At 39.8% G+C, this 13,907-nt stretch overlaps 2 protein-coding genes across 2 annotated transcripts in view; both read left to right on the top strand.

Moving 5' to 3' along the window:
• The window catches only part of nxph4 (neurexophilin 4), a 51,061-nt gene extending 41,269 nt beyond the window's left edge, over window positions 1–9,792 (top strand). Inside the window, exons 2-3 of the mRNA XM_078247490.1 lie at window positions 8,411–9,229; window positions 9,557–9,792. Coding sequence (XP_078103616.1) covers window positions 8,411–9,229 — 819 coding nt within the window. The 3' untranslated portion in view covers window positions 9,557–9,792. The remainder of the gene's footprint in view (window positions 1–8,410; window positions 9,230–9,556) is intronic.
• Window positions 9,793–11,830: 2,038 nt separating this feature from the next.
• Window positions 11,831–13,907, top strand: part of shmt2 (serine hydroxymethyltransferase 2 (mitochondrial)) — a 30,914-nt gene continuing 28,837 nt past the window's right edge. Inside the window, exon 1 of the mRNA XM_078248930.1 lies at window positions 11,831–11,967. Within this exon, the coding sequence (XP_078105056.1) occupies window positions 11,935–11,967 (33 nt within the window). The 5' untranslated portion in view covers window positions 11,831–11,934. The remainder of the gene's footprint in view (window positions 11,968–13,907) is intronic.

Raw genomic sequence — 13,907 nt, forward strand, 5'->3', positions numbered from 1 at the left:
GGTGTTTTCATAGTTAGCTACACAATTTTGTTTGTGCGTAATATGCACAATTTTTATCCTATCAAAATTCTTTTTATTAACTTTTTGTCAGGCCCATCTGGAGATGCTACCTGCCAAATTTCATGCCAATCGGTTGCACGGTCTAGGAGGAGATCGAAAAAGTAGGTTTTAGAGAAATTGCCCTGCTGTGCGAATGGCGTAGCTCTTGCTACCGCCGGTTCTTGCTCAGGCTTGGACCCCTAATAATCAGTTAGCTCTTGCAACAACTGTCCATCAATGAAAGACACAGGTGAATCACATTTATGGACTATGAGCCGCAGACAAAAGCTTTTACATCATTACAGGCTTTTAGTCATGCCGTTTCCTGTGGATGGTGCACCAATCTACCTGTTGCTCTTACAACCTATCTTACCTTCAATTGTCACCAAGATTGCAAGATACTTGAACTCATTCACTTCACACTTAGCTGCAAAAAAACTGCTCCAGCGTGCACCGGATGCCAGAGACCAGTGAAACTAACAGAACTACATCATGAAGAAAAAGCAAAAATTATGTCCTGTGGAGATTTCCCTAAATAATGACTCTTTCCCCTGTGCAGTCACTGTAAGGCATTCTGGATCTCAGTATTAGCTACTGTGATGGAAGAAGTACTGAGATATTTTACTTAAGTAAAAGTAGACATAGACATGTGGTAATACAGTACCACAGTCTAGAAATACTCAGTTACAAGTAAAAGTTCTGCATTCAAAATGTTGCAAATTACAAAAGTATCACCATCAAAATATACATTAAAGCTATAGTGCAACTTTTACACATAAATAAACGTCTGTTACATTCAAGCCCTTGCTAAAGGAGTTCACATAATTCTGACTAAGCCTATTACCACCAGGGAAAGCTCTCTGTATTTCTCAGTATACCGGAGTTCTGGTGTTTGGTATCTGTGGAAACAGACGTGCCAGCAGAATGAGTTGTTTATTAACTCAACAACAATGTATTTACAATAGCAAAACACAAAGTGCCGTCAACCAACCTTGCTCACTCTCTTACAGCTCTTCACACTGTAGCTGCTTATTTTGACTCTTTGATTGGTTGCACAGTATGTCAGTCTACTTGTATTACCCAATACCTTGACAGGCAGGAAGTGGAGAGAGATCACAGCAACGTAGCATTATTGTGAATGCCACTTTTTTTCTTGCGCACGTCAACAGTGTTTGTGTAATTACTCTCACTGCCAGAGGCGTGAGACAAAAGTTCCATACTACAGCTTTAAAGTAAAGTACTCATCCATTTCAGAACAATATTTATTATATTACAGGATTCTCATTATTGATGCATTATCATGTTAATCACTTTAATGTTGCCTTTGGTAAGGTGGAGCTAATTGAATTACTTTATATAATGCTGGCTAGTTTAATCTATAATAATACATCATCATTTATTAGTTGATTATATTTTGTATTGATAATATGATATAATTGACTGATGATATGATATATATGCAAAACAGCTAGTAACTAATGTTGTCAAATTAATACAGTGGAGTAAAATGTATAAATTAGCATAAAATGGAAATACAAGTACCTAAAAAGTGTATTTAAGTACAGTACTTAGGTAAATGTACTTAGTTAGTTTCCACCACTGATTATCTAAATACCCGAAATAGATAGCTGAAATAAAAGTCCTTGAATGTTAAGGGTCTTACAACACAACTCATACCTCAGTATCAATGGTGTAGTTAAAAAAAAAAGTAATCTTTCAAGTTCAGAACAACAGTAAGAAAACTTTTTTTACTAAAACATATTTAGCTTTCCACCAGCAGCTTGAACATATTTATGGCATTTAGGAGCATTTAACTTCAAACATTGACTTCAAAGTAAACACTGATTTGTATTCAACATCTCATCCTGGAGTATAGTATAGTTTGCGGCCTCTCTTCTTCCTCTAGAGGAACTATGAGGTACACCTGAAAAATGTGGGGAAAAACAAATCACAACTTTAAATCCCAAGAAGCAGTAAATGGTAGAAACAGAAAGTAAAAAAATAATAGTAGCTGGCATGAGAGCCTGTGGTTTGTAGTGCGGTGGGAGTGGAGCTGTACATTAGACTCTTCTCTGTGACAGCAGATCAATGCAGCCTGGAGCACGTATAGAAATGAATTGATTGTCACCAATAAAACTCCAATTAAACAAAGGAACAAGCCCGAGAGAGAGCTCAGAGACAAGCAGCTCTCATTTTCTCATCAGTCCTTCGGGGGAAGGATGGGAGGGCGGGAGGCAGGAGAGGGAGTTGGATGTGTGCTTGGGGAGCTGGTGAGCGAGGTCCATTTCCTCCGAATACTCTCGCTATCAAGGAGGTGTGGAAGTTATGGATGAAGCTAGAGAGAACGAACTGCCGACGGAGGATCAGATACCCGATAGACAGAGAGAGTGGGAAAGAAAGGGAGAGCAGAGATGATACCATTGATCCTTCCTTAATGACGAAAAGAGATCTTAATTGTGGTGGCATGTGATATATCAGGTTTCAGCAGTCAATTCTAGAGCTCATCTGACCTATTCCTTACATAATAAGTTAGTGTGAAGCCCTTTACCACGCAGTCTATCCTTCACTTTCTCTCTTGAATACCTTCTCTATCTGCCAGTATGTGTGTCTTTTTTTCTGTCACTCAGTCTGAGCTACTAATCTCCTTATTGAACAATTCCTACATTTTATTCTTGCATGTACTTGCAGGTAGGTTATAGGCCTCTCGTGTAAGTCGCAACTAAAGTGGCTTTTTTTGCCTATATGAAATAACTCCAAATGAAGTTATAGATGATTAATGTCCCCCATTCCTAGAAAATGTACAAGATCTCCTTACTCTCTCCTCTCCTCATCTCACTTCTCCGCTAATATCATTTTCTTCACTATCTCCCTCTAGCTCCCAAGCTCTGTAATTTGATTGTTCTTCCTATGATTGTGCTGTTATTGAGTTGCTTGTAGCATACATATGTATAAGTCCACCACAATACTTATTCCATCTTCTGCTATGATTTCCCCCAGCATCCTACCAAACAGGAATCTCATTCTTAAATGGAGGAAACACTAATGCCGTGTTGATGCGTGTAAAGCTTCACTATGTGGGGAATTTTGCAGGGAACCCATAACATCCCCCCCAAGTCAAGCTTTCTCAGATCTTTACTTTAAAATAATTTCTAGTGGGCTGAATAGGTTGAAAGTTAGACATTTCACACACTTCCCATGGTGGGAAAGTAAAGCCTCCGCATTGTGTAGCTTCTTTTGGGGAGCATGACAGTTACATTTATGTTTCCTGTAAAGTACACTGTAAAGCTAATTTTAACCAACAATTTCTTATTCTTAAAGCAAATTTTTCCTTATCATATTCAGATTAGCCATGCTCACACCCGCCGATAGGGAGGGACAAACGGGTCTGTTGTCCAGGGTAGGGGGGGGGGGGGGGGAGGGCAGAACTGGGCCCTAAATTATGGAATAATTAAAAAAAGAAATTTAAAATAGGCCTATTTGTGGAAAAAAAATGTAATATTTGAGTTACATAAAAGCTTTTTATTTGTTTTCTTCCTAATTGTCCTTGAAATAGTGGTCAAGAACCCCCCCCACCGCCAACACAAAAATGGTTTGGCAACTGATTAAAATTTGATATTGTCATTTGATTTGAAGTTCAGTACGTTCAAAATGTCTGGTCAGCACAAGTCCGGTGCTCAGAAAAGGAAAGAAAAGAGAAGAAGAGAAGAAAAAAATAGAGGCCTTAGAGATTTTTTAAACAAATATTTAAAAAAAGGTGGTGACGGTGAAGCTGGAACTAGTAAAGTCAATGTAGAGCAAGGTAAGAAACAGCGCAGCTAACGTTTACGAGCCTTGTAACGTAACCTAACAGGCCAGCTAATGTTAACGTCCATTAGCTTGTATAAAAGCCTGACACAACACGTTATCTTAGACAGAAACCACATGAGTTTGGTAGCTCCGTCAGAGAGGATGAGACAGAGCGGAGAGAGATCCAGCTGCAGTCAGGTGACAGAGAGAGAGATGCGGGAGGGGCCCACTGCCCCGCAACGGAGAGACAGAGTCAGAGCGGAGAGAGATCCAGCTGCAGTCAGGTGACAGAGAGAGAGATGCGGGAGGGGCCCACTGCCCCGCAACGGAGAGACAGAGTCAGGCTACCGGTGAGAGAGGAGAGAGAGAGAGAGAGAGAGAGAGAGAGAGAGAGAGAGTGTCACAGTGATGCGGGAGGGGCCCGCTGCCCGTCGGAGAGTCAGAGCAGGATGGATCAGAGACTGATCACACACTTAATTTCAGCGAGAGATGTGAGGGAGAGGAGAGGAAGAGCAGAGGAGAGGAAAGGAAGAGCAGAGGAGAGGAGAGGAACAGGAGAGGAAGAGCAGAGGAAAGGAAGAGCAGAGGAGAGGAGAGGAACAGGAGAGGAAGAGCAGAGGAAAGGAAGAGCAGAGGAGAGGAGAGGAACAGGAGAGGAAGAGCAGAGGAGAGGAAGAGCAAGGGAAAAGGAGAGATCTGGGCGCGGGGGGGCATCTAAGATTATCTCGTCCCCAGGCCCAGGCAAGACTGTCAGCTGGCCTGGCCATGCCAGTGCCGTGCTCTAGTGATGGCAATGTCATTCATGGTCCCCAGAGGATGAATCCTAATTACTTTCATGATCCCCTGACCCTTCCTCTAGCAAAACCATGAGGTCACTTTTGTGGTTTTGAGTGAAGTGTCTCAACGACTGTTGAATGGATGCTATGACATTTGTTACAAACATTTATGTTCCCCTTGGTATGAGTTGTAATAACTTCAGTGACCCCCTGACTTATTATATAGAGCCATCATGATCTTTTTATTCATGCAATAATTTGGTTTATGACCAAATACTAGCAAAACTAATGATAGTTCCATCAGCCTCAGCTGTACTTGTGTTTAATGCCAATTAGCAAATACTGGGGTTGCTAACATGCAAAACAAATATGGTAAACATGGTAAACATTATATAAGGATTTTTTAGCATGCTGACATTAGTGTTTTTGGTAGTACAGCTTCACAGACAACAGTCAACATAAATAACTCAACCAGAGGCAAAACATTCTTAAACACAACTTTTGGTTCATATCACTGTAATTACAAAATATACTTTACCATAGATAGAAAGATGTCCTTTTTTCCTAGTACTTATTATTATTGCATGCTTACAATTGAACAAAATGTGATACGCATCTCCCAGATGGTTATAATTGCAGACCCTCTGTTTCCTTTACAAGCCTCTATATCTAACATTTGGGATTTTGGCACTAACCCTGAAATTACACATAGTCTGTCTGTAATTTCTGTTTTTATGCTGTCTGTGTGTATTTAGCTTCAGCATCTCTTCCTCACCCCAGCAACATCCTTCCGTCATTGTAACCAAACTGAATAGAGGCTGAGGAGGAAGGAAAGCGTGAAGCTGTATTTTCAAACCGTCAATCTCTCTCTGGTTGCCGCAGCCTGATGTGACCTTATAGCAAACATCCACGGTTTTGCAAAAAGTCTATAGCTTATGGATTTCATGTCGAGAGAAAATATCTGATATTTCTTCTAACAAATCCTCACCCTTTAAATAGATTTACTGTCCAGCACAAAAAAAAATCATATTTATGCTAATGCAAAGTCCATCTATTCATTGGTTTCCGTTGGAATTTTATTACTTTTCCGTGCCACAGAAGAAAAAGCCCTCTCTCTACAACCATCTTTTTCCACTCAATCGATGTTTATTAAAGTTGCTGACTGTGTACAGTTTCTTTTCCCCCCTCAGAAAGACCCGCACCGATCTCCCCCATCATAAAATAATTTTTGAGCTTCATACAGTTGACCCTGAAGGTTAGGTTGAGGTTCATAGCGTGATGTTGCGGCTGAAGATGGTTAAGGATTATGATGATGGTGCTAGTTCGAGGTTGGTGCCATCAGCAAGAGAAATGATTAGGACTGCACCAGCAGTGTTAGCCTGACAGATGGCAACACATGGAGCTAGCTGACAGCACTGCTGACAGCGCATTCACAGGAAGTTCCCATCTCGCATGCACTGTACACACTGTTTGTTGCTGTATGTATGCTGGTGTTTTTCTGCCATCAACTGTAGCTTATTCCTACCTGTCAGCGTCAAAGTCGGCTCACATCACCAATTCACCAGTTTAAAATTGCAAGACTACTGCATAGGCCTCTGGTCATGTCACCAAAGGGAGTCGGGGTCTGTTAAAAATCTTCACTGGGTCATTATCCCATTAGTCTATATACACAATGTTCCACTTCCAGGATTGCTCCGGTGCCGCCGGGAAATTCCGCCGGATGTCACTCTTTTTGGCCGGTTGTCCATTACCTTCCACTTTCTTTGTGTTGAAATTTTAAACTCCAGTGGATTTATGAGGACTATGGTTAACTGCTCCTCAGATCTCTGCAGGGTAAATCCTGACAGCTAGCTAGACTATCTGTCCAATCTGAGTTTTCTGTTGCACGACTAAAACAACTTTTGAACGTACACATGTTCCACCAAAAGAAGTTCCTTCTTGAGGCTATTTTTCAGCGGCATAGTGGCTTCGTCTGGCACTTAGCACCGCCCATTACAATTGTGATTGGTTTAAAGAAATGCCAATTAACCACAGCATTTCCCATCCCGGAATGCTGTGTGGACTCGCCTGACCCTCCTCCGCAGCGCTGTGGAGATCTGGCACTGCGAGACTATTATCCCAGTCACTGGTCACACCTGTCTATTTTTGGTAATTCATTCCTGCAGTGGTCAATAAACTTTCAGTTATTTTCCACTCAATCAATCTACTTAGAAATCAGCTCTGCGGGCATGTTAATAAATGGCCAACAGACATAGCTACATTAATTGAATGACTGAATACATTAGGGGCTGTATTGAATGCTGCACTGTTGCCTCAGTGAATAGCAATATGGAGTTATTATTAGGTTCAGTGATTGATGAAAAATGAGGAGCGCTTTGGCACAAACCTGTCGGCTCCACTGCCCTGGATAGGAATGAAGGGAGAGGGAAACTGTCCTTGCATTAGAAGACACAAATATCCTATACTTGTTCTGAAATGCTGTTTTCATTAATGCTTTTGGTTTGTTTATCCACTACAACATTTTAAAACTCTATCCAAATGCATCCTCAGGGGAAGCACATGTAACCCCTCCGAATAGCTGTAATACTTCTCGCTGTCACTTCATGACAGCGCCGAGCGAATGTGTCTGTGTGCTCCAGTGTGTGTGTTTTAAAGTGTGTACATATAATGCATATACGGATGTAGAGCGTGGCAGTGATGTGATTGATGAGACATGAAAGAGAGCAGGGGAAGATTTCCAGTCAATCAGCTCAGTAAATAACCACCTAGGCTGTGGATTAAAGGCAGAAAGCTGTCTGAACTAACAAAGGCTCACATCCATTACTTCACGTGCAGGGTTGTTTTTCTCTCCGGAGCAACACTGACAACAAAATTAAAGTGTGTTAACAAAAATAGATGTTTTTGTTTTCTTGAATTTCAAGAGATGAAACATAGCAACATCTAACAACTTGGATGCTCGCGGAAATAAAAAATCATGTGAGGTAAAAAGATCTCTGCAGAGGAGTGACCTACACAACACTTCAGATTATGAAAATGTGTGTAAAATGAAATGGGACATAATGGAATCTTTTCTGAATATTAGATTTTGTCCAGACTGTTTCAAGATTGGATGTAATGTAAAATTCCTGAATAATTCAGCCTCTCTGACCTCTTCAGCGTGGCTAAGAGGTTGCAGGTTGTTGGTTCAACTCCCAGTACTGAGAACAGTATATTCTGGCTCTACCTCAGCAACCAAAAGGGCTGGTATTCCATCTACTGTATGGTGCCCACTATTTTATGTTAAGAGCCTTTGAGCACGGTGCAGAACCCTTTAACTGCTCCATTACTGCATTGTGGCTGATGCTGGGTAGACATTGTAAGGATTAAGACAGATTTGAATCCTAAATTGGTTACCCTCAACCGGGTAACCAACCGGGCTAAATTCCAGCCAGGTCAGTTGTCGTTTGACGTTAATTTTGCGTCCCGACAGCTGATCAATTTCCCAAACAATCAGCGATCTGGCTTTTGAACACTCAGATGGATTTAGGTCAGCAGTTTTACAGTTTGACCAATTCTGCAATTTGATTTCCTACATGGCTGCTGTCAAATATCCATTTTAATCTATAGCCAGCTCGTTTTTACAGTATTAGAGTTGTATTTTAGAAGTTGTGGCTAACTGTAGTCTTAACAAAACGTAGTATGTTTTGTTTGTGCCGATTAAACTAATACAACTGATGCTTTTTCTCCTGGAGAATACGTGAAAATTCTAATGTAACAGCTATTGGCCTTTTAAATAAAGTTTTCTTCTTCTCTGTTTTTCGTTTCTTCAGGTCCAAGGGTTGGAGAAGCAGGTGGAGTTCTCTGACCTGGGTCCAGTGGGGTCTGTGATGAAGACTCTTCCATATGGCATGGGTGGAGGCACAGTGGGAGGAACAACAGGGGGGGTTGTTAAGCCTCCGTACCAAACACGTATCTTCTCCACTTCCATCGACCAGACACCCATGAAATCCAAGCCACCCACCTACAGTTACTTCAACCCATACGACTCAGCCCGGAACCAGTCCCTGCTCCTTGACCAGACAGGATACCGCTCTAAGCGCAAACCCTCACTAAAGACAGCCATGAAGACCAAGAAGATCTTCGGCTGGGGAGACTTCTACTTCAACGTCAAGACCCTTAAGTTCAGCTTGTTGGTGACAGGGAAGATTGTGGACCACATCAATGGGACGTTCACCGTTTACTTCCGCCACAACTCATCCAGCCTGGGGAACGTGTCGGTCAGTATCGTGCCGCCGACCAAAGTGGTGGAGTTTGAGGTCCTCCAGCAGCAGCATCTGCACCCTCACACTCAGCAGGACGTCCAGATCCAGGAGACCCAGCAGTCCACCATCGACCCTAAAGAGACAAAGACCTTTAACTGTCGGGTGGAGTATGAGAAAACCAACAGATCCAAGAAGCCCAAACCTTGCCTGTACGATCCTTCTCAGACCTGCTTCACAGAGCACACCCAGTCTCACGCTGCCTGGCTCTGTGCCAAGCCCTTCAAGGTTATCTGCATCTTCATCTCTTTCTTCAGCATTGATTACAAGCTGGTTCAAAAAGTGTGTCCGGACTACAACTTCCAAAGTGAGCACCCTTACTTGGGATAAGTAAGTGAGACTGAACTGCAAAGGGAAAAAAAAAGACAATGTTAATGACGACAATGATTAATATAATGATAATGATGGAAATCATAGTCATATTGATTACGATGAAGAAGCAGGGGAGTTTTTTGCCTCTTAAACCGCTTGGGGGTTTAAATCAAGTATAATCAGAGGTATGGATGGTTAGGATATGGCTGATTTCTCTGAATATTTTCCAACTTTGTATTTGTTAACTTCTGTTTTATTAGCTTTTTTTCTGTAAATAATGTACTCAACCTCAGCACACTTATTGTTTTTTAGAGATTTGTTTATCAGTGTTATTACTTTTTGCAGTTGGAGAATTCGGTTGAAAACAGCTGGAATCAGTATTATGCCCTCCGAGTACCAAGGGAGCCTCTGAGGCGGCTGTGCTGTGCCATCACTGTATGGCGGACGTAATGTTATGGTAGACTGACTGTTAATCATCCTCTCAGCTCCACGTTTCCCTGGATATAAGAAAGTTATGTGTATGAGAAATGCTATGCTGGATATGCATACAATATACTGTATGAATAAGCACATTAAAATCTCTTAAACTGTCTGTCTTTTACTGGGTTTACGTTCAGAGCTAGAAGCACATTTGCGGGGCACAGCATATTCATGTTATCTATCTCAAAAAGGATGCTATTATGAATTAAGTTACATTTCACTCTGATTGGGAATTCATGCTCAAGCTTTCTGTGAAGATACGTATTTTTTAATTTTCTGAAACATATTGAAGGGAAGGATTAAATTTTAACATGAAAACCAACCGTGAAACATTCTTAAGATGATGATAATGTTTGACTCTTTTTGAGGGAGTTGGTATACAGTAATTGAATCTGAGGGAGGTATCTGATAGACTTTTTAATTACATTTACCCAGAAGCTGAGAATAAAAATATTGTATTGGAGGTAATATGACAGATTAATTGTTTGTTTGATTGTGCAAGCAAAGGAAGTATATTTTAGGAAGCATTTTTCAGTTGCCCCTAAATCTCCAGGTGGCTTCCTCACAATTTATTGACTCCTGTATCACTGGTGCCGATGTTATAATCTTAGTTACCTAATAATTCTTACTTCATCATAACTTTCTTTTGGCTAAAAATATAAGATTATGGAAAAATGAAGCAGGATAGCATCACCATTGCCAAAAAAATTAATATATATATTCATGCATCCAGAATAGAGGTTAAAACTGAAAGCATAAATCTACTCACCCACCTCTTCCTTGATTAAATTAAGCAAACACACCTGGAACACCTCCACCTTGTGACAATCTCAGACTGTCACTCTTCTTCCTTTCTTACTCTTTCTTTCTCTCTTTCTTTCGTGCAGTTGTTGGTTCTTTGCTCTCGACACCTCTGATGTGATAATGGTACTCAGACTTTCATTAGAAAACACACACTCTGTGCTAATTGAATCTTCATCTCACTCTCACTTTCACTCAATACCCTATTCTGCTTTTGATCAATGATATTGAGATGGAGGTCCAGGGAGGTCCATGTATCTTACACACGTTGCTTTGGATAGTCTGGACATGTGATGATGACATGTGAGTGCCGTATGATTTTTTTCAAACCCCAACATGTAAATTCACTGAGATTATGGACACTGACAGCACACAATAGCTGAAACGTCCATTTATTATAGTGTATGGTGATACATATAAAACATGTAACCTCTTTTATGGGAGAATATCTACACCAATCAGAAATAAAATGTTAGATATAGAACATTTCCCTGGAAATACTATTTTGCTAAATGTTTCATGCTTCCCCAAAATATTCTAATCTTTAATTAATCAATTGTCTCCGCCAGATTATTCATTTTTTGTTTTAATTTAGTATGTTTTAAAGCCCTTATTGGTGGGTTGAGAGTAGGTGAAGACAGGAAATGAGGGGAGGAGAGCGATGGGTAACATGCAACAAAGGTCCCCAGCTGGAGTCAAACCTGGGACATTGCCGTTCATGGTTGGCACCTTAACCACAAGGTCACCAAGGTACTCCACTTATTTCTATTGTGGGGCAAGAGGACGTGGTGCCTTTCTCAGCATTAGTTGGGAAGACGGCATAAAACACCATGCGCTGGAAACTAGTCTAAGCAGAGACTTGATAAACAGAGTCACAGTCATATTTATTGAAAATGTAAAGCCTAGATAGAATTAGATTATGATGTATTGGCTAAGATAACTTTATTGATCCTCGGGGGGCATACAGTATATAAAGTAGTTTAAATTAGCCCTAACTTCATCAGCTACAACATTAAAGTGATGTACACATTAATGCATCAAGAATGACAATCAAATAAATAATATAGGTCTACATTATTCTGAATTTGGCCATTCTTCATAATGAGTAGGCCTATTTGCTTTTGGTAATTTAAGTACATTTTTATACAAATTAGGACTACATTTTGAATGCATGACTTTTATTTGTAACGAGGTATTTTCTACACTGTGGTATTTACTTAACTAAGTAAAATATCTGAGTAGACTACTTCTTCCACCTCTAAAGTAAATCATATGATTGACAGATAGTAATTTCCTCACAACGGCCTACAATTCCCATCAACCCTTTCGGCAGGATTGTCGTAACCAGCCTTTGCCAACAACTTCAAACGGCCCATTCGGAGCCTGTCAGCGGTGTGTCGCCTGGTATTGCCGCTTCTTCCTTTGGCCTGAGAACTGGAAACATGCTGTCCTTCGCCCTGAGACAACTCACACGGGTACGTGTGTCATAAAGTACTGTTAATGTGTCATTGATTCCGTAACGGTTTGAGTTAGCGCATCTGTAGGGTCAAACTGTACGCTAGCTTAACGTAGGTAACGTTACTAAAGTCGTGAGGGTTTAACTAAATTGCACACGTGTGCTTGAGCAATTGTCACCAAGTCGAAGAATATTTTCGGCAGTTAACCGCTAGCTAACTATCATTTCTGTCCTGTTCATATTGCATTTTTGACATATTGGTGGTTGTTAGTTAGCTGATAAGCTAGCAGGCTAGCATTCAGTGCATGTTACATGGCTGCAACTGTGTCCACGTAGCTAATGATGCAACAGCGACTGCTCTGTTTCATCACCAACTGCAACAACGAAAACTTTCAATGTAACGACCTGACTTAGACTATTTAGTTAAGGTATTGTAACGACCGGCAGGATGCCGTTGTGTTGACTGTTCTGCACTGCAGTGCAAAGGATCGTGGGACTATGTTATTAACGGTGCCTGTCCTAGTTTAAGTGTGGAAATGATGTTCTGTTAGTGTTTTCGTTATGCATTTATGTAACTTGGGTTTTAGTCTTGATTTAGTGTTTGTTTATTTACATTTAATAAAAGTTACATTTACTACATTTGAAATGAAAAGCCATTTAAATGTTGACATGAAATGTATCACAAAGTTCTTCACAGAATCCACACAAAGCGATAAGTTGCTTTGTAATTTAAAAAAAAAAAAAAAACACTCAAAAGTAACATCATTCACACACAAAAAAACAGGAGCTGAGAAAACGGTCATACATTTAATTATTTTACAGTAAGGAAACATCAGAGGCAGGATTAGAAATATATACAATTTCCAACTTGGCATACCAACCATTTCTATGATACTAACATACACCGAGAAGTAAAACAAATAGATGGATAAATAAAGCTCAATTTAAAGCCAGACAAAAAAAATAAAAATATAGCTAGGGATTTAGTTTGCTTTTAAACTTATCAACATGCTCTGCTAGGGATAATTGAAAGTCCACTACCAGACGACCTGAGGGTTCTAGAGTGTTCATAGGCTAAAAGCAAATCTGATAAATATATAGCATAGCACCATGACCATAAGAGCTTTATAAACCAATAAAAGGAACTTAATTTTATTATTATATATATATATATATATATATATATATATATATATATATATATATATATATATATATACTGCAGAAGCACTGAGAAAATATTAACTTTCTGCTTTGAGATAATATGTAACAGATTTAATAAGGCTGTATTTTTGTCAAAACAAGTCATTGTTTGAGCATTGTCAGCAGATTCTTGAATGTTGAAAGTATTTATTACTTTAGGGTAGCTACAAGGATAATGTAAGCTTAATTTTCCTGATATGGATTTAATATTAATTTATATGGTGAATCTAAGCTCAAAGGTCCACTCACCTTTTACTCTCAGTTGCCAGTTTATTAGGTAGCTTAAACTAATGATCAAACTCTAATAATCAATCTACTTTCATTCATACCAATGGGTTGGGGAAAAGCATTTGATACACCTTTCAGTATAACCCATTACAATTCAACAGCAGCTAGCAAAATGACCATCAAGTTAAAAGAACACCTCTCTAAACCAGATCCAACTAAATCTGAACATTATAATCTTCATGTATTTATTGCAGGGTTGTAAATATTTCCTTTTACTTTAATGTGTTAATGTGCAGTGTTAATCTGTTTTAATTTAACCTTTTATATGCTTCACAAAGATGTGCTTTAAGTACAGGACTACGTTACAATGTACAGTGGATTATCTTATTCTGGTAATTTATTAGTATTATTATTATTATTATTATTATCTTCTTCCTGTTATTAATAGTTGCCCAGTGATCTAGCCTAGAAATCTAGACGCACCCTAGTGGCAGCAAATGTAATTTGCAGCCAGGGTCAGTCTACCAA

The sequence above is a fragment of the Sander vitreus genome, chromosome 4, assembly GCF_031162955.1.
Source record: "Sander vitreus isolate 19-12246 chromosome 4, sanVit1, whole genome shotgun sequence".
NCBI classification, from domain to species: Eukaryota; Metazoa; Chordata; class Actinopteri; order Perciformes; family Percidae; genus Sander; species Sander vitreus.